The 19,042-nt window shown below is 66.9% G+C and overlaps 2 protein-coding genes across 6 annotated transcripts; both read left to right on the forward strand.

The window, feature by feature from the left end:
* Positions 1–3,217: 3,217 nt before the first annotated feature.
* Positions 3,218–4,831, forward strand: LOC125361186 (insulin-like). The gene is made up of 2 exons (XM_048359412.1): positions 3,218–3,616; positions 4,627–4,831. The coding sequence occupies exons 1-2, from the start codon at positions 3,360–3,362 to the stop codon at positions 4,829–4,831; spliced, it is 462 nt and encodes a 153-aa protein (XP_048215369.1). The 5' UTR covers positions 3,218–3,359.
* A 753-nt stretch (positions 4,832–5,584) lies between these two features.
* On the forward strand, positions 5,585–18,499 carry Igf2 (insulin like growth factor 2). Of its 5 annotated transcripts, none has more exons than XM_048360157.1 (4): positions 5,585–5,619; positions 16,017–16,179; positions 17,435–17,583; positions 17,673–18,499. In XM_048360157.1, the coding sequence occupies exons 2-4, from the start codon at positions 16,023–16,025 to the stop codon at positions 17,895–17,897; spliced, it is 531 nt and encodes a 176-aa protein (XP_048216114.1). In that variant the 5' UTR covers positions 5,585–5,619; positions 16,017–16,022; the 3' UTR covers positions 17,898–18,499. The 5 variants fall into 5 exon arrangements, with proteins under 5 accessions (XP_048216114.1, XP_048216115.1, XP_048216111.1 ...); XM_048360158.1 differs by lacking the exon at positions 5,585–5,619 and adding an exon at positions 11,190–11,210; XM_048360154.1 differs by lacking the exon at positions 5,585–5,619 and adding an exon at positions 11,794–11,955.
* Positions 18,500–19,042: the final 543 nt, after the last annotated feature.

Genomic DNA, 19,042 nt, shown 5'->3' on the forward strand with positions numbered 1-19,042 from the left:
CGACGGGGGCCCCCCAACAGGCGTGTGTGCGCCCTGAACCCTCGGCCGTTCCCCCGCCAGCCTCCTGCCTCCTCTCAAGGTGGGGCCCCCACCAGGCCACGGGGCGGGAGGCGGAGGCACCAGGGAGCAGCTCCCGCCCAGCTCTGGGTCTCCCATCCCCCCCCTGCCCTGTCCCCCCTCCCCTCCCCCCCTCCCCCGCCCCGCCCCCTCGCTGGCCTTCCCACGCCGTCCCAGCCAGGCGAGGACATCAAGCTTGGCGCTGGCCCACGCGGGCAGGGCAGGGGCCACCAGGAAAGACTGGAGAGAGAGTGGGGGCCCACTCAGACCCCACGCCTCCTGCCCGGCACGCCCTCCCCCCCCCCCCCAGTCTCATGGGGCAGCCCCTCGCTCTGGCTCTCTCTGGGTGTCATCTGGGCCCCAGGCATCTTGCAGGGCAGGTTGTGGGGGGGTCTTGAGCCCCCAGAACACCATCCGGGAAGCCCAGGTCTGGGGAGACCCCCCTCAGGCCTCCCTGCAAAGTGTGAGCTCTGCCACTCCCTGCCCCCCGCCCCAGTCCCGGCCCCGCCCGAGCCCTGACTGCCGGGGCTGAATTTCCACACTGCCCCAGGCATGAATGTTCTGGCCCGAGCATCTGGGCGTTCCAAATGAGAGCTTGCACCCCGCGCCGCGTGGAAAATGGCACACCCATATTGATTCCGGGGGAACGCAGGGTTTTGAAGCTGGCAGCTGCAATTCCATGAAGAGCCACAAGATGTCAGGCTCGGGCAAGATTTGAAAATCACCTGGGTCCAGGTACCTGGAAATGGCAAATAGCAGCAAATTTCCGCCTGCCTCGGTTTCTCCCAGAGACCCTGTCTGTGAACAGGCTCTGGCAATTCAAGAACATATCTAATTTTATTTTAGTACCAATAGTCTACCACCCTCATAATGAAACAGAGGCTTCAGGAAGGTGTTCTAAGCCTGACCTGGGACTTGGGTTGACTCTGGGCCTCAGAAATGCCCAAATAGAGGAACTCCTGACCCCATGTTCCGTATGGCCAGGATACAAGCAGAAAAGAACCTCAGAGCCAAGCACAAGATTGCGGAGACCACCTGCACCTTTGTTCGAAGGTGGGGTCTTCTTGCAAGAGAGAAGGATCACAGTTTCATCTCCCACCTGCCGCCCCCCCCCCCCCCCCCCATTGCCCCACAAATCCTGCATGTTAAGAAATCTGGGTTCTGCTGTTGTAATACTAGAAGTGGACACCAGATGGCAGCACAAGGCCACTGAAGCCGCCCACTGGAAGACATTGGGTACTGGCATTTTCTGGGGGACAGCTCAGTTCTAGTCTGCAAAAATACCACGTGTCTGAAATGAGCTGGCCCTGCTGAGAGCTGAGGGGGAAGAGGTAAAGAAGGGCATGCTGTGTGGTGTCTCTCGTTCTCACACACCAACGTCTGTTCTTCCTATGCTCCCACAGGCCCTGTGTCCCCCTCTGTGAAGAATCAATGACATACAATGCTAGGGGAGGTGACAGCAAGCACACCCCAACTCCCTGGGGGCCAGTGTCCCTACTCCTGCCTCAGTGGAACCATGACTTTAGCTGCTCCCCATAGGCCCTCCCTCCCACTGTGCACGTCCCCCTCCCTCTTGCTTCAGCACCCAGCTCCTGGTAGAATGAAATCACCCCTGGGCCGGCCCAGAAGAGGGTAGTCCGGGGTGGAGCTTGGTCTCCTTTGAGGGGTGAATGTCTCCCTACCTCCAGAATTGGGGGCCCATGGGATATGGGTTGTTTTACTTTATGGCCCCACAGCAGCCAAAGAAGCCTGCCTTCTCAATCTGAGTCACCCCCACAGTGAAACATTCATGGAATCTTCCTGACTGGCTTGGGCAGGGGCCCTGCACCCTCCCTGGTGCGCCCTAGCCGAAAGTTCCCCAGGGAGCCCCAGCCGGGGGTGGGGGGGTGTCCTTGTGACATGGGTTCTAGGGGGCAGCGCAGGCCACACAGCTCCCCACACCAGGGGCTGTGGGGTGTTGGTCGCCTCACACTGGTTCTCTGCTGTGTGCACCCCCTCCCCTCCTATGCCACCTGCCCCCTCCTTCATGTAGTACGGCCCCGGGTACCTGCACCACGTTGATTGGGCCCCGCTCAAGTTAGACTCTCCTCCCCTCCAAAAGCCCCTCTGCCCCTAAGTATTCCCTGTGATTCCTGCTAAGAAAGAGCTAAGGAGGGACTTGAGGTGCAAGAGGAGAGGGAAGACTTAAGTCTCAGTGGGAGCAGGGAAGCTGGGTCAGTTACACCCGGGGAGCAAGTGGCTGGGTGCAGGAGGTGGGGGCCTGGGGAATCTCTGGGGAGTGGGCTTGTCCTTGTCCCCTCGTGGGTCTTTGTTCTGCCTCGTACCCTCCCTCCCTTCCTCCCAAGTCTCAAAGTCCCAATAACATTCCGTCTAACCAGGTGGTACTTAAAATATTTTTATTTGCTTACATTAGTTACAAGGAAGTACAAGGATCTCATTATTACTCATTTCCACACATGTATCCCAAATTCCAACCAGTCTCCTACCTCTAAAGCTGCCCCTTCCCCAATCTCAACACATCTCATTGCTGTACTCAGAGACCTTGGCAACTACTGCCAACTCCAAGTATGTGCCTTCCTTGGGTGTCAGCCAGGCCGAAAAGGCTGTCAAGTAGGCCAGATAGACTGCCCTGAGTCACCACCTGCTGATTGGCCCGCATGGCATGTCACCGCCCCCTTGATGCCTGGCCCCGCCCACATGGGTGGGGGGGGGGTCAGATCAGATGTGCACAGTAAAGGGAAGAGCCCCTAGAAGACCTCCCAGTCCATAGAATATGGAAATCTAGCTGCCCTGGGCCATAGCTGCATTGCATGACCATAAAAGGAGATTTTATGTTTCTTCTCGAACTCAGCTCCTTTTTTGCATAGCCCCGCCCCCATTTTACCTGTGCCACGCCCACAGACATTCCAGGGTGTCAAGTGACTGCCAAGTGTCACTCAAGTGACCTCACGTCACATCCAGAGCCCACCCCCAGCACACAGTCCCCACCCCCTTGCTTCCGGGCTTATGTCCACGCCCACAGACACACTTCCGTTGGGGGGGGCTAAGGGGGGTGGAGGGGGGGCAGGGGGTGTGGCCAAGCTCCACCCCTTAATGCATGAGTGTCCTGGTATGGGCAGGTGCCTCAGCCAGCTGACCCAGCAATACCAAGTTGGCACCAACCTTCCCAAATTTGGAGGGGCCCGGGGCACGGCGTGGGGGGGACGAGGAGGTAAGGGGCGCGAGCTCGGCCCCCGCGGGCATTCGAGCAGCTGAGGAGCTGTGCGGCGGAGAGGCCAGCCTGCCTCCGGGGCCTGGTTACCATGCACACCCTGAAAGTGCCCTTCACTGTCTCTGCAGCCTCCGCCTCGTCCCCCGCCACCTCCCCGCAGGCCCGGCTGGAGGGTGTGGGCACCCCGGCCCGAGCACCCCCTGCTCTGGCGGAGACTGCTCGTTCTGGCCCAGCCAGCGGATCATCGTCCGGGCAGTTTCGGCAGAGAGCCCTGGGCACCAGCGACTCCCCGGTCCTCTTCCTCCACCGCCCGGGAGCTGCGGGGACCACGCAGCGACTAGAGTACAGGTAGCCCGCCTGCCCCCCGCCCCCCCGCCCCCCCACGGCTGCAGTGTGTGTGTGTGTGTGTGTGTGTGTGTGTGTGTGGTGTCAGGAGTTGTGGACGAGCGGGCTGGGGGCCGGCGGGACCCTCTGCTGCTGGCTGGAGGGCACTGGTGGGGCGTGGGGCCACCCAGCAGCCCGCACTGCAGAGAGGGGGCGCAGAGGAGTCTTCTGCAGGGCTGCAGGAAGCCCGAGCCCTTGGGCAGGGAAGAGGTTTTCCTGCACTGTTGAGGGGGGCTGGCGGGGGGGGGGGGCTGGCCCTGCCCCGGCCAGCAGGAATGGACAGCTGCTTGCACACAGGGACAGGGCAGGGCTTTCCTCCGAGGGTTCCCCGTGGGTCGTGGAGATTGGGGAGCACGCCGCCCCTCCCTGCACCCCGATCTCTGAGGCCTCTGAAGTGAAGGGGACACAGGGGTGCAGGCAGGCAGGGCGGCTTCCCGTGCACGCGCAGCACCTCCGGGTGTCCCCCCTTCCTCCCCCGCACCCCTTGTCGCCACCACAGAGACACAGAGTCGGGGGAGTGGGGCGGCGCAGCGCCCGGCAGGGGGCGGAGGGCGCGCTCCTCTCCCGAGGGGGCAGTGGGTGCCAGCAGCCCCCCTCAGCCGCCGAGACGACCCCCTGCACCCCAGCTCGCAGCCCCCACGGAGGAGTTGCCGGGGTGCGGGGGGCTCACTCCCCAGAAGCCCGGCGACTCTCTCCTCGCCTTGGGCTGCCGCCCGGTGCAGCGCCGGGTGCCCGTGGGAGGGGGCGCTCCTGCCCTGCACCAGGTCCCCACTGGGGACCCCCCAGCCGGGAGGGGCCCCGCCTGCCCGCTGCAGGAGGCTCCTGGGCGTCAGAACTGGCAGCGGTGCCCGCGGGCCCCCTCCCTTGTGTGTGAGAAGTGGGGGTCGGGGCAGCAGGGCAGAAGGGGGGCAGTGCGCGGGGCGGGGGTGACTTGTGGGGGGACAATGTGCAGAACCTCCTTTGCTTCTCCCCAGGGGCCGCGTGGTCACCGCGGAGCCGGTGAGGGAGGAGGCGGCGGGCCCCGGTCCTCAGCCCCCGAGCCCGGCCCCGGCCCCGGCCGAGCAGCCTTCCCAGCCGGAGCCCTCGCAGGCCGCCCCGGCCCCCGAGCCCAGCCCCCCCAGTCCCGAGGTGAGCTGCTGCGGCCTGTGGCCAAGGAGGGCGCCCCGCTCTCAGAACTGAGGCCCTCGGCCAGCACCCGCGCCCGCCCCGCGAGGCACAGGTACGTGGGGGGGGGCGTCTGCCCAGCGGGGGGCCCGGCCCAGGCTGGGATCCTCCGTCCCCCCACCCCACAGTTCACAGGAAGCCCAAGGCTGAAGGGGCATGGAGTCACACAGCGTGGGGGGGATCTGGGGGGCTGTCATGGAGTCCCCTCCACCTCAGTGGGGGCCTTGCAGTAGGAGAAGGCAGGGGGGGGGGTGCAGGCCACCGGTGTCAGTGAGGAAGGCAGGTTGTCTGTCCATGAGGAAGGCAGCCGTCTGTGTCCACGAGGAAGGCAGGTTGTCTGTCCGTGAGGAAGGCAGCCGTCTGTGTCCACGAGGAAGGCAGGTTGTCTGTCCGTGAGGAAGGCAGCCGTCTGTGTGTCCACGAGGAAGGCAGGGGCTCCAGCTGAGGACAGCACGTGAGGAAGGGGGAGAAGAGAGGAGAGAAGTCGAGGGTGGGAGCCGTCGCCCGCGCTGGGCCTGGGCGGCGGGGCGGCGGGGCGGCGGGGCTGCCCTCTGTCTGTTTGTCAAGGTGGGTGGCAGGCGCGGTGGCTCCGCTGTGCGGGCGGAAAGCGAGCTAATGAGCGCGCGCGCCCTGTGAGTGGCGGCCCTGGGAGCGGCGCGGGGCTCCATTGTGTTCTGGAGGCCGGGGGCTTCCTGTGAGTGACGGGGGTGTGGGCAGCAGGAGGCCCCGGGGCCCAGAACCCCCGAGCGGCTGACTGGGCGGGAGCAAGCTCCGAGGTGGTGTCCAGGCAGTTTGCTGATCAGGTACCGGGGAGGGGGGGGGGCAAGGCCCGGGCCTTGGGGGAGCCCTGGGGGCTCCGGGGGGCGGGAGGGCCTGTGTCCTCCGGGGCAGCGGGCCTCTGAGCCGCGGGGTGGACGGGGCACGTGGCCCCTCCCAGGCAGCCCGGCCGGGGACCAGCGGCCCTTCTTTAAAAGGTGTCTCTGGTTCCCACATGAAATAGAATCAGCACCCGCCACGGGGGTGACCCTCCGCCCGTGGCCCAACCCCCTGACCCCAGCCCCAACTCACCGCCGGCTGTGGGGGCACCCATCCCCCGTGGGGGGCTCGCTGCCATCTGGGTGTTGGTGGCTCGGGGTCGGGGTGCGGATCCCCGGCCGTGCGGGCCCCTTCCCCGAGCCTTGTGGGGTGCAGGGCTCCTGGGCATCTGGGAGTGGAGGGAGGGTGCCGGGAGGGGGGACCCTCAGAGGCCGGGTGGGGGTGGGGTGGGCAGCAGCCGGCCTGGAGCAGAGCGGGGAGGAAACAGGAATGGGGGTGGGTCAAGGCCCACTGTCCGGAGGAAGCCAGAGGAGCCCGGCCGGCAACCAGGGAGCAGCCGAGGCCCAGCGCGGGCCAGGGCCGGGCCCTGAGGCCGGCTCCCTGTCCTTGAGGCCACCGGGAATCTTCCAGTCCAGAGCCCTCGGCCCTGCCTGGCCGGGGCCACACGCTCCTTAGAGCTGGAGTCGCCACCGATTCTGCTCTGGCTGGAGGAAACCCCAGCCCCCAGCCCCCTAAAGCTGTGGCTAGGACCCTTGCCCCCCCCCCGCGGGGCTCCAGAAGGAGGGAGAAAGGGCCCAGGGAAGGGATTCGGTCGCAGGTCATGGCCGGGGGTGGGAGAGGCCCCTTTTGAGCCCTAGGGTGACCTGGCCCCCGTCCCATCAGCCACGCTGTTGACTAAATAAGGCCAGGCTCGGGCTCCCCGGGCAGCTGGGGGGGGGGCAGGGAAGCACATGTGTGCCCCCCGCCCGCCCGGCCTGGCACGGCTCCTGGGCCAGGCAGCCGGCTCCACAGGGCGCTCCCCAAGGTCACCCCAGCTTCTTCCTACCTGGGGAAGTCCAGAAGCGTGCCTCGAGGTTCCTGGGGGGCAGGTGGCCCTCAGGGCAGAGCGGGCCCCCAAACAGGCTCCCACGAGATGACCCGAGAGGGGCTCTTGAGCCTGGGCCGAGGGCCCCAGCCCTGCCTCTGGCCCGCACCCCTCGGCCAGGGCTGGGAATCAGCCCCCACTCTCATGCACATGGGGGTGCCCCAGCCCTGCCTCTGGCCCGCACCCCTCGGCCAGGGCTGAGAATCAGCCCCCACTCTCATGCACATGGGGGTGCGCGCAGACTGGCCCTTTCTCGAATACTCCTCACCCCCAAATTTACAAGCCTCCCTGGAGAGGGGAGCCAGGCCACTGCCTGGGCTGGGGCCTGCTTATGGTCTGCAGGCCGAGCGGGGGCTGGTGGGGAGGGGAAGGGGGGCAGCCATGGGGGAGCAGACCAGATGTTCTCGGAATGGGACGCGGGGTGATTGGTGCAGGCTGGAATTCGAGGGGGAGCATTCCCCTCGTGCCTCCTGCTCTGGGTGGAACACTGGCCTGCTTTTCGGGGGTGGGGGGGGTCTCCGTCTTGGCAAGCGGGCAGCGGGAAGGAAATGCCTGCTCCAAGCAGGCGCCTGGGTCCCCACACCTGTCTTAAGGCCTTAACCCTTGCCTGCCCGGGGCGCCAGGCCTTAGGGCCCCTTTCCTCCTGGGTCTCCTCCTGGGCGGGTGAAAAGTAAGAGCCACCGCCGCGGGATCGGACCCCCAGGGTGCCGTGTGCCCCCTCCTCTGGGTGGCCTCCTTCACTCCACGGCCCCCCAGGGGGGCTGCCCCCCTAACGTTTCTCAGCCTTGGCGCCTGGGGCGTGCGCGCCTGTGGACTCCAGATCTGCGTTCAGGGTGCGGGGCTTGGGGGCTGGTGGGGGAAGGGGGTTGCAAATCCTCGCCCGCCGCCGCCACCGCGAAAACGAAAGGTGACCCCGACACCCCGGTCCCCCTCCTCACCCCTCCATTTCCTCTCCGCTTTCACATCGCCCAAACCCAATCAGGTTCACCATTGTTTGGAGCTATGGAAAGGCTGCGCGGGGCTCAGGGGGCGCTGGGGCGGGCGGGGGGCGATCGCCTGGGGTACCCCGAGGCCCCCAAGCCGAGCCGGGGACGAGCCTGCCCCCGGCGGCTGCCCGGCCGCGGCTTCGCCTAGGCTCGCAGCGCGGAAGCGCGTGGGTCGCGGCGGCGGCGGGGCGCCCGCGCGGCGGCCGGGAGGGGCGTCGAGGGCCGGGGGGGACACCTGGGGAGCAGCGCCCCGGCCGCCCCCGCAGGTCTCCCCCCCTCCCCCGCCAGCCCGCCCGGCGCCGGCTCGGGTCAGGCCGTGGCAGCTTCCCCTCGGCGTGGAAAAGGTGCAGGAAGGCGCCGTTCACGTCCCGGGGCGCGCGCGCTCCAGGGCGCCACGCTACCCGCCCCGCCGCGCCCCGCGCGCCTCCGCCCGGGCGTCCTGCGGCCCGCGCCGCGTGCCCTTGGCGGGCGCCCCGGCTCCCAGCGCGCGGGTCCCGGGGCGCCGCGGACCCCGCGGCACGGCCCTGCCCGCGCGGGACCCCCGGTTTCTCAAAGGCAGCCCCCCAGATCTCCATGTCCCCCGGCACGGAGCGAGCGCCCGGCCCGGGGACGCCCCCCGCCATTCACCTTTCCCGGTAACTTTGCCCTTCAGGCTCCCCAAACGCAACCACGTTTGTGCCGCTCACTAGAAGAAGCTGGACATTATTTTCCCAAAGTCCCAACCCGGAGAGGCGTCTGCTGGCGTCGCCAGATTCAGGCTGCCGGGGCTGCACGCCCCCTCCCCAAATTTGTTTTCCTCCGCCTTCCCCAGCGCCAGCCCCGACCCGCAGATTCGCAGAACCCCACCCGGGTTCCCGGAGACTGAACCAGCCGCGCCCGCGGCGGGGACACACTCTCCAGCACGCTCCCTGGTGTGGAGGTGCCGTCTCCACGCGAGTGGAGCTTTTGAATTTCCGGGTCCTTATCATTTCAGTGATTGAGTTGGAGGCCTGTAAGGAGACTCCCCGTCCCGACTCCCACGTTTCTCACTTGGGACTTCAGAACCTTCGCCCCCAACTTTCACAAGCTCTGGCCCCAGCCTGGGTTCCGGAGTCCCCCAGTCTCCCTAATGCGCCCAGCCATTTTTATTTATTGATTTTCCTAGAACCCAGAAAGTCCTCTGCCTTCCTCCTAATTCAGACATCACCCCCAAACAGTTGCAGCCAACTGCACAGAACTCCCTAAGAGGGGAGAAAATACTCCCCTCCCCAATAATGAAAAGTTATTTAGCAACGTTCCCCTCACTGCCACGGGCCACCCAGCTCTGGGGTGACCGATTCCACAGCCCTACAAACTTCCTGACTCCTTACTTTAGCTCTTTAAAATGTAGGGGCTTCCTAAGGCAGGCCCCGCAAGCACCGGGAGTAATTATCCAAGGGCGGCTGAGCCTTTCCTTCCAAATCACGCGGGGCAGGCTGCGTTTCCTGGTCCACCAGGCATAGAACAAAGCCGTGGATTGGGCTTTTTGCCTGTTCTACCTGGGCTTTGTTAAAGATCCATAGTTCCCAAACATTCAGATAATTTCCTCTTGTCTCCTAACATGGTGAATGCTAAAGCACTACCTGGGTCCCTTAGCTTAGCTGACAAGAATTGTTCTAAAATGCAAACATGGAGTTCCAAATTCCAGCCCCGGGACCCTTTTCCTGCTTCCTATGTTTGCATGTGCTGGGTTCCCTCAAATATTAGGCAATGTCCTGCAGCCCCCCCAGCACACGCAGGATTATAATCGGGTCACAGAATGGCCCTGTGTTCTCTGGCGGGAATGTAAGCCACGTACCCAAAGTCCCCCACACTTAAGCAATATTGTCTGCAAATACCGCGCCTGCCCTCCAGGTCACACATTGGGAACATTGATTCTCCAGGACCTAGCCTTTGGGACTCTTAATCTCTCTGCTTAGAATTTAGATAATGAGTCCCCCCCCCCCAAAAAAAAATATCCCCACAGGTCCTTCAAGAATTTCAAGTCACTTTCCTGGATCCTTGGATTAAAAAACCAACCACACATTTTCCTTAGATTCAAAAGCTGTTTACAGTCCAAAAAATGGAGAATTTTTTTTCCTTCACAGAAACATAGCTTTTATAAAATGTTAATGAACTTTGTTCAACTTTATGACCCCTCTGTCCTGAGTCTCCCTAAATTTAGGTCAGGTTTCATGGATCCCCAGGAAAACAACAACAAAATGCTCCCTGCCCCAGAAATCCTAGGTTTTAAAGGTCCAATAAATTTCCTAGCTACTAGCTCAGTCCCTGAAGTTCAGATAACAACTTCATTCCCCCCTCCATGGGTCCCCAAAATTTGGAATGTGTTTTGCTGGGACTTCCCACACATTGCCCAGGAAAACTTACAGGACTCCCCACTCCCCTTTTCAACGACAAAACCAAACCAAAACCTAAACTTACTTATCAAATTAAAACAGAAAAGGACGCTGCTCTTTCCCCCCTTTCCTTCCTGGGATGTACTGCTTACACACCGGGCTCCCCCTCCCTAAAATTGTAGTGTTCTCCAAACGGTAAACTTGAGTGATTTCCCCAAAGCTGAAGGACTTTCCCCGAATCTGCGGTGACTAGGAAGGTCCGTTTACTCAGCGCGAGTGTGGAACTCATTGGTCTACGTACCCCAAACGTGGACATTGCTCCCTGCGCCCGCCACGCGCATTTATAAGAATTTGCTTGGAGCCCCCAAAGGCGCCTGCTTTTTTGTTTTGTTTTGCTTTGCTTTTTGTTTTTTGCCCCACAATTGAAAGTGTCTCATAGGTTCCCTGGATTTCATTTTAAGGATTTTCTTTGATTAGGCCAAAAAAAAATTACGAATAATCCCAACGCTTGCAAATTAGTCTGGAATTTTATGAGACCCTCAAACTTGCACACCAAGATTGTGGGCTCCCCAATTTTAGACCCGAGTCCCTAGCCCCCTCCTCTCCAAGCTTACAGAGCAATTTCTCCCATCTTCCAAACTTGAACTCCATTTTGGGGGAGTCTCAAATTTACTCATTAATCACAGCTCCCCCTCCCCTTAACAAAATCTTCCCGGGTCACTCATTCTCTCTGCTGCAAGCCAGACGGAGCTCTGCCGTGCGCTCCCCGTTTTCTGGGCACCTTTTCTGGCCTGCCAGCCACCCCGGGCGGTCTCCCCGGTCCCCCCGCGCGCGGGCACTGGTTTGGCCTTCCAGTTGGATTGTGGACACCTCAGTGCGGGGGGGCCCCGACACTCCCAGGACAACCGCGCGGCCGCTCAGACGCGCGCGCGGCTGCTCCCGCGCCCCGGGAAAGCACTGGGCATTGCCCCCAGTTTCCCCCAAATTTGGGCATTGTACCCGAGTCTTCCAACCGACTGGGCGTTGCCCGCTGGACACTGGGGACTGCCCCCCGGGGTCCACTCACCTCCAGCAGCGTCCACTGCCCTCCACCGAGAGCTCGCCCGCCCTCCTCGGCTCCTCGCGCGCCCGCGGACGCCGTCTCCAACCTCGCGGTGAGCTCCCCGCGCGCGGTGCGGCCCCGCCGCTGCCCACACCCGCAGCCCTCCTGCCTCGCTCGGCGCCCGCTCGCCGCCGGTTCCGCCCGGGGGGCCCCGCGTGCAGTGCAGCGCGGGGCGGGGGGGGGGCGGCTGCGGGATTCCCGCCCGCCAGCCGCACTCCCTCGGGCTGGGCGCCCCCAAACTGGCGCCGCTTTCCTTTACTCTTGGCGAAGATCGCGGGCGCGGGGCAGGCGGCTTGGCGGCCCCGAAGCGGTGCGGGGCCGGGGGGCGCGGCGGGGCGCCTCCCCCCGGCTCGGCTCCGGCTCGGGCGGGCCGGGCGGCGCTGGCAGCCGCGGGCCCGGGTCTCGGGGCTGCCCGCCCGGAGCGGCCGTGATCGGTGGCGGGGAAGGGTGGGCGGCAGCGGGGGTCCCGCCGCCCGAGACAGGCGCGGGCCGCGCGGGTGGGCAGCGCGCACGGGCTGGGTAGTGGTTTTGACTTGGTTTAAAAAACAAAACAAAACAAAAAAACAAAAAACAAAAACAAAACGCAGCCCAAACCCCACAAGACTTAAACGAACGTGGTCCAAACTCTCCAGGAGATGGGTTCCCCAGACCCCCAAGTTATCGTGGTGGCCCCCGAGGCTGAGCCCGCGCCCACGAACGCCCAACGCACCGAGGACGGGGAAGCCATTATCCGGATATTTTGGGTGCGGCCCCGGAGCGCGCTCCTCCGGCGCCCGCGGGTGCGCTCGGCCGCGCAGGTAGGAACGGGGCTTCGCTTCCGCCCGCCGCCGCCGCCGCCGCGGGCGGCTCCGGCCCGGCCCCGCGCACCTGGCGGCCGCCGCGGCTGCTCCGGGCTGCGCGCGGCGCCGGGGGGCGCTCGGGACTAGGCTTCCGCCCGAGGCGCCGCGCGGCCGGTTCCGCCGGCCCGGGCAGGTGGCGGCCGCGCGCTCGGCGCGAACCCGGGGCCGCGGCCTCTTCCCCGGGCGGCTCCCGGCCGGCCCCGCGGGGCGCACCGAGGCCCCCCCACACCTGAGAGGGGCCGCGCCCCGGCCCCAGCTCCTGCGCCGGCCTGCGCCGAGAACCCTAGTACCGGGACACCCCGATAACCGCGAGTCGGCGCCGAGAGCCCCTCTCCGGGGAGACCCCCGCCCCCACTCCCTCGCCGGCCCCGGCACCCCGGAAGCCGGGGGCCGGGCCCCGCGAAGCCTTCCGAGCCGGGGGCTCGGGCCGGCGTCCGCCCCCGGGGGGGCTTCCCAGCCCCCACCCCGCCCGGCGGCCGCCCGCCCCGAGGGCCGCCCCCCCCCCCCCCGACCACCGCCCGAGGCCCCGGGCCCGCGTTCCCGCCGGTGGCTCGAGTGGCGGGGGGCGGTCCCGGGGCGGGGCGAGGGCCCCTGCGGGCGCCCATTGGCGCGGGCGCCTGGCCAGCGGGGCCCGAGTGGGCGCCGAGCCGCGGGGTGGCGCGGCTATAAGAGCCGGGCGTCGGCGCCCGCAGTTCGCCTGCTCTCCGGCGGAGCTGCGCGAGGCCAGGCCGGGGCGGCCCCCCCCTTCCGGCCGACCCCCGCCTCCCGGCCCGCGCCCGCCCCAGCTCGGCCCGCCAGCGCCTCCATCCGGGCTGGCGGCCCCGCGTCGACGCCGTCCGCCGTCTCGCTGCTAACTCCCGTCTCGGGCGCCGTCGGCGGGGCCGCGCTCCGCCGGTCCTGCGGATCCCCCGCCGCCTCCTCTCCATCTACCTCGACGCCCTTCCCGCTTCGCCCGAGGAGGCGGTCCCCACCGCAGGCAGTCCGGCCCGCAGGCCGCCGGCGTTGTCATCCCCCGCGCTCCCCGCCCAGCCCTCCCCGGCGCGCGCCCGCCGCTCCCCTCCTCGCCCGCCGCGTCCCGAGCGAGCGGCCGCGGCGCCGCCACGCCCGCCCCTCCCCAGGCCCGGGCCCGCGACGGCCGAGGGCTCCGTCGGCCCACCCCGAGCTGGGCCGCCCGCCGCCGGGGACCCCCCGCCTCTCCGCCGCCGCCACCTCCGCCCCCGACCCCGACGTCGCGTCCCCGCCCGGCTCCGGCCCGGCGCGGACCCCCCCTCCCCTCCCCTCCCCTCCCCTCCCGGGGCGCCCGCCCCCACCCCGCTCCCGGCCTCCGCGCCCTCCCCGTCTCGCCGCCCCCCCTCCAGCGCCATGGAGTAGCTCCGGTTTCTGTTTCTCTCGGCTGTCCTCCCCCCCTGTGACCTGCCCGCCTCTCGCTGTCCCCTCTCCCTCTCGCCCTCTCTCTGGCCCCCCCCGTTTCTCGTTCACTCTGTCTCTCTCTCTGTCTCTGCCCCCCATCTGTCCTGAGTACAACAGCTGACCTCATTTCCCGACACCTTTTCCCCCCCTAAAGTACAACATCTGGCCCGCCCCAGCCCAGAGACTGCCCGTCCTCCCTAAAAGAACCAGAAGAGCCCCCCCCCCCCACAAGCCATCCCCCCGCTCCGCCGGGCGCCATCTGGCCCCCGCGACCCGGCCCGAGCGGCGCTGGCAGAGGAGTGCCCGGCAGGAGGGCCAACGCCCGCTGCTCGGTTTGCGACCACGCAGCAGGGAGGTGGGCGCCGGCTTTCAGGTAAGGAGGGCCGGGGCGCGGGGGGCGCGGCGGGGTCGGTCCCGTCCCGGGCGAGCGCCGGGGCTCCGGGTCCGGGCTGGCGGAGGAGAGGGGGGGGGCGCGCCGGTGCGGAGGGGCGCGGGGCGCGCGGCCTGGGGAGGGCGCGCGGCCTGGGGAGGGCGCAGGAGGCGGGGGGGGGGGCTGGGGGGGTCTGAGCTGTCCAAGGGCGCGCGGGCGCGGTGGAAGAGCGTGGTTGGCGTGTGCCGTGCGGGCTCGACGCCCCAGGGTGCGGGGCGGGGAGGAGCGGGGCAGGGGGAGAAGCCCACCGGGGCATGTGGAGTGGGTGCCGGACGAGTCTGAGAGAGGAGAACTGGGTGGGTGGGGCGGGGGGGGGGCTGATTTGGCAGAGAGTCTCGCCAGACGCCACATTTGCAGTGTGACCTCCCCCCTCCTATCTTTGCCCCTCACGTCCCTGGCCTGGAATCTGGGGAGAGGGGCCCGGCCGGAGGCCCGGGAACGGCCCGGAGAGGGGTGGCTAGCTGTCCTGCTCGGGCTTGGGCAGCGTGGAAGTTTCCATAAGACAAGCTGGGAGGGAGCCCCCTCCCCCCCGCCCCCCCTCCCCGCCCGCCGCCGCCGCCCCAGCTCCGCACCGGGGCCGGGGGGCACGGGGCGGCCCCCCCTCGCGGTGCTGTGCGGAGGAATAGCGTTTGGGGGTGTGGGAGAGAAGGGACTGGCTGGAAGGAGGGAGGGGGCGGGTGCAAAGGGGGCGGGGGGAGTGGTCAGCGGGGAGGGGTAGGGTGGAGCCGGGGCTGGGCGGAGCCGGCTCAGACATAAAAGCCGAGGCACTGACCAGCTTGCGAACTGGACATTAGCTCCTCCGGTGAGAGACTTCCAGCCTCCTCCTCCTCCTCCTTCTCCTCCAGCCGCAGCGAGCCTCCTGTCCAGCTGCAGGTAACAGGGGCCGAGCAGCCGAGACCCTGCCGCCTCCGGCTCCGGCCCGCCCGATTGGGCCTCCACCCTGCAGCCCGGCCCGCTGCCTCCTCTGGGCCTCTGCCCCCCTGTGCTCCACCTGGCCCTGGCTTCTCCTCCTCCTCCTCCCCTTTCTCCTCTCTCTCCCCTCTGCCTCTTTCCTCCAACAGCTTGAGGCTTTTCCTGGACCCTCACCTGTCTCCAAGCTCTGCTTGCCTCCTGGCCAGTCTCTTGCTCTCTGCGGCGCCCTGGCCTGGACGTGTAGCTAGAGTGGTCGGGTTTTCGGGACCCTGAGCTGCCCCTCGGACAGACGCTGGCTGAGTGTTCCTAGAATGTGGAAGCGGGGGAGGGGGGCGGGTGGGGGGGGGCCCGGCGGAGAGGTGGGCGAGGTGGCTTGCAGACCTCTGGCTGAAGCGGGGTCCTCAGAGAGCTCCAGCAGAATTCTTTCTCCACATGATTTATTGCCTCAAGACATTTCCCTGGGCCTGGGGGGGGGGGTGCTGGAGAGAGAGTCCACCTTGGAGGCAGGGCTAGCTGGGGCCCCCACCGGCCCTGCAGCCCCTTAGGAGGGGGTGTGTCCTCAGACCCGCCCGCCGTCCCTCCAGAGCAAGACCGGCCTCCCACGTGGCTTGACCTTGCCGTCCGAGCCGCCCCCATGAGACGGAGACTCCACCCGGGAGACCGACGGTCTCCGAGGGCCTCCGTGGGCTCTGGCCCCACGCGACGTGACCGGGGCCCGCTGGACTTGGGGGACTTGTGTGATTCCGGAGACCAAGGCCCCTGGGGACGCGGGTGGCACTGTTGTGCTAACCGTTGGATCTTCGGCCTGAGCTCCGCGCAGTCCCTGGGGCGGAGGGGGAGGGGCGCGTGGCCCTGCTGGTCAGAAGGGGTGGTCCGCCAGGAGCCCCCTGCCCGGCTGGGGGTGGGGGGACGGCGGCCGGCCCTCTTGGGCACACGTGCTTCCAGGTGGAATGGCGACTGTGCCCTTGGGCCGGCCCAGCCCCCTTGACATCACAGGTCCTGTCCGGCACTGGCCCCCGCATCTACGGGTGTGGTTGAGCGGCCACGGTGACGGGGGGGGGGGTCCCCAAATCAGAGCACGGTCCTCCCCTCGGAGTGCCTCCGCGGCCTCAGCCACTCACGCCGTCTGTGTCTGTTATCTGCGTCATGAAGAAACCAGTCACGTGGATAGGAAGTCCGGCTTTCCGATTTCGGTTGAATGGAGGTGGCTGTGGTCTGGAGGCCCCCGGCCCCCCCCCCACCGTCCGCCCCCCTCTCGTCTTGCCAGACACAGATGGGGTTCCCGATGGGGAAGTCGATGCTGGCGCTCCTCACCTTCTTGGCCTTCGCCTCGTGCTGCATTGCTGCTTACCGCCCCAGTGAGACCCTGTGTGGTGGGGAGCTGGTGGACACCCTCCAGTTCGTCTGTGGGGACCGCGGCTTCTACTTCAGTGAGTGGCTCCGGGGAGGGTGGCGGGCGCCTGGCCTTGGGCGGAGCGGGGGTGGGGGTGGGGGACACTCCAAGGTCAGCGGCCCCACCCTGGCCTGTCCCGCGGCCGGCCTTTATCGGCCATTTGTCCCCCGTCCTGGGGAGGCTGGGCCTAGCTGGCCCTCGACGGGGCCTCTCCTCGGGGCCTGAGCTGGGGGGGGGGGGGGCCGGGGGGTTCGCAGCCACTGAGCGGCGGGCCTTCCTCCACGTCTGGCCATTTGGAGAAGGGGCGCAGACCGTGGGACTCGGGGAGCAGACTTGGGCCTCCTATCCTGCTCTGACTGTCGCTCCTTCTCTCCCCTTGGATTCCCGCCGGGGAGCCGGGCCCGGGCGCTCTGCCGGAAGTGGAGGGCAGCGGGGGGCTGCCTGGGGTGGGGTGGGGACCGGGCTGTCTCCCCCACTCGGCTCTCTCCACACAGCCTCCTCTGTGCCTCTCCTTAGCACCTGTGAAGTGCTCACAGGATGTTCTTGCATTTCCAACCTTCTCTGCAAAGGACTCTGCTCCTGGGCGCTCTGAAGCTCCTCCCTCCCGGCCTCTCCGGCGTCCTCCCCGCCGCCCGCCCACCCGCCCGCCCGCTTGGGGCAGGAGGGGCACCACAGGGCCTGTCCTTGCTCCCCTAAGCACCAGGCACCAGGTTTTCCCAAGAGGGGGGCAGGGCCGAGCCCACTCGTGGGGCTCCCTGTCCTCCCCCCCCCCATGGTGCTTGTCCTTTGGAGCCCCAAGAAGCCCCCCCAGCGAGCCTCGGACCTGAGTGCTGTCGTGGGGGAGAGGGGGAAGACGGGAGAAGAGAAGGGAGTGGTTTATGGGCTCCTCACTCCTCCCCTCCCGTCTTGTTCTCTCCTGCCCAGTCCTCTCTGTCTGTCTGTCTCTCTCTCTCTCTCTCCCTCTCTCTCAGTGCGGCACGGGAGGGGGGGAGGGCTAGTCCAGGGACCACACTTCACCTGTTTGCCAAACCATCTGGGAAGTGGTGCCATTTCAGAAAGGTGCCGGGCCGGTGGGAGGCACCAGAGGCCAGGGGCCGGGCCCGCGCCCTTCCGCCCCCATCTCTCCTTTCCGAGCTGCTCTGCCCCGCGCCCACGGGGCGGTCGGCGTTTGGACGGGACCTCGGCGGAGGGCAGGGGGCGGCGTCGCCCCCTCCGCGGCCTCCCCCGGGCGGGGGGGGGGGCCCCCCGGAGGGTGCGGCCGGCGGGCTGACCCCGTGTCGGTGGGACCCCAGGCAGGCCCGCAAGCCGTGTAAACCGCCGCAGCCGTGGCATCGTGGAGGAGTGCTGCTTCCGCAGCTGCGACCTGGCCCTCCTGGAGACCTACTGCGCCACCCCCGCCAAGTCCGAGAGGGACGTGTCGGACCCTCCGACCGTGCTTCCGGTGAGACCCGCGGCCGGGCGGGGGCGGGGGCGGGGCGGGCCTCCCCGCGCGGGGTGACCCGCGGCGACCGGCCGGCCGCTTCTTCGCAGGACTTCCCCAGATACCCCGTGGGCAAGTTTTTCCACTATGACACCTGGAAGCAGTCCACCCAACGCCTGCGCAGAGGCTTGCCCGCCCTCCTGCGTGCCCGCAGGGGCCGCGCGCTGGCCAAGGAGCTCCAAGCGTTCAGAGAGGCCAAGCGTCACCTTTCCCCATCGTCCAAAGGCCCTGCCCACGGGGACGCCTCTCCGGAGATGCCCAACGCCCAGATGTGAGCCAAAATTGTCGTAACTCCGCGCGCCGCACCACCGCCCCGCGCCCTCCTCCTGAGCGGGGACCCCCTCCATCGCGTCCCACCTCGCAGACCTCTCAGTTCCACCTCCACCCCGGGGGCTTCTCCCACCCGCCCCCCTGCCCCGCCTCCCGTCAGGCTACTCTCTGCCCCCCTCCACCGGGCAGGACCCCCAAAGTCACGGCTCCAGAACCTCACCCGATGGGCGTTAAGACTGCCCCTAAAGTGCCCCCCCCAAAAAAAACGGCCCCCGATCGAATCCGCCCATCGCAAACTCGATGGCCGGCCCCTCAATCTCACACAAAGTCCCCCTCGAACGAATTGGCGTTTTAGAAACATCGTAAATGCTCATTTGCTATTTTTTTAAAAAACCTAAACAAAAAAAACCAATTGGCTGAAAAACTATATTAAAAAAAAAATTGGCTTAGAAACAATTGGCAAAGTAAAGGAATTGGCACGCCCCCCCCCCTTCCCTCTTTTCCCCTTTGGACCCCGAGTCAAATTGGCTTAGACTGGGGCCTCGCAACCTAAGAGAAAGGAAGGGGACCAAATTCTCCCAGGTGGGCATGTCCTCGCCCCGCGCCGTCCCCCCCCCCCCCCCCCCGACGCCTCGTTAGCGTTGGCCGAGGACAGGGAGGGCCGAGCTCGTTCCTCACCTCAGCCTCCACCGCCCACCGCCAGCACCAGGACCCAGCCCGCCACAGCAGCCACCCAACTGCAGGGGCCTGACCCCCCAGCCCCCCGAATCTCACATCCCGGTCCCTACCCTAACGAGGACACGCACAGCCCCCCGACGTGCACACACACGCCACCTGCACCCCCCCACACTCACTCACGCCCCTGCACACACACACACCCCCCTGCACACCCCACACTCACCCCTACACACACACCCCTGCACACACCCCCCACCCCCCGCACACACACACCCCTGCACACCCCCCACCCCGCACACACACACCCCTGCACACCCCCCTCTCCCCCACCCCCGCACACACACACCCCTGCACACCCCCCTCTCCCCCACCCCCGCACACACACACTGCCTAAGCCACACTTAGCAGAGTAGGCCAAGGTCCTTCCTAACCCCGCGCAGCAGCCGGAGCCTCCGGCCGGGCTCCCAGACCC

Source organism: Perognathus longimembris, chromosome 13, assembly GCF_023159225.1.
Source record: "Perognathus longimembris pacificus isolate PPM17 chromosome 13, ASM2315922v1, whole genome shotgun sequence".
Classification (NCBI taxonomy): domain Eukaryota; kingdom Metazoa; phylum Chordata; class Mammalia; order Rodentia; family Heteromyidae; genus Perognathus; species Perognathus longimembris.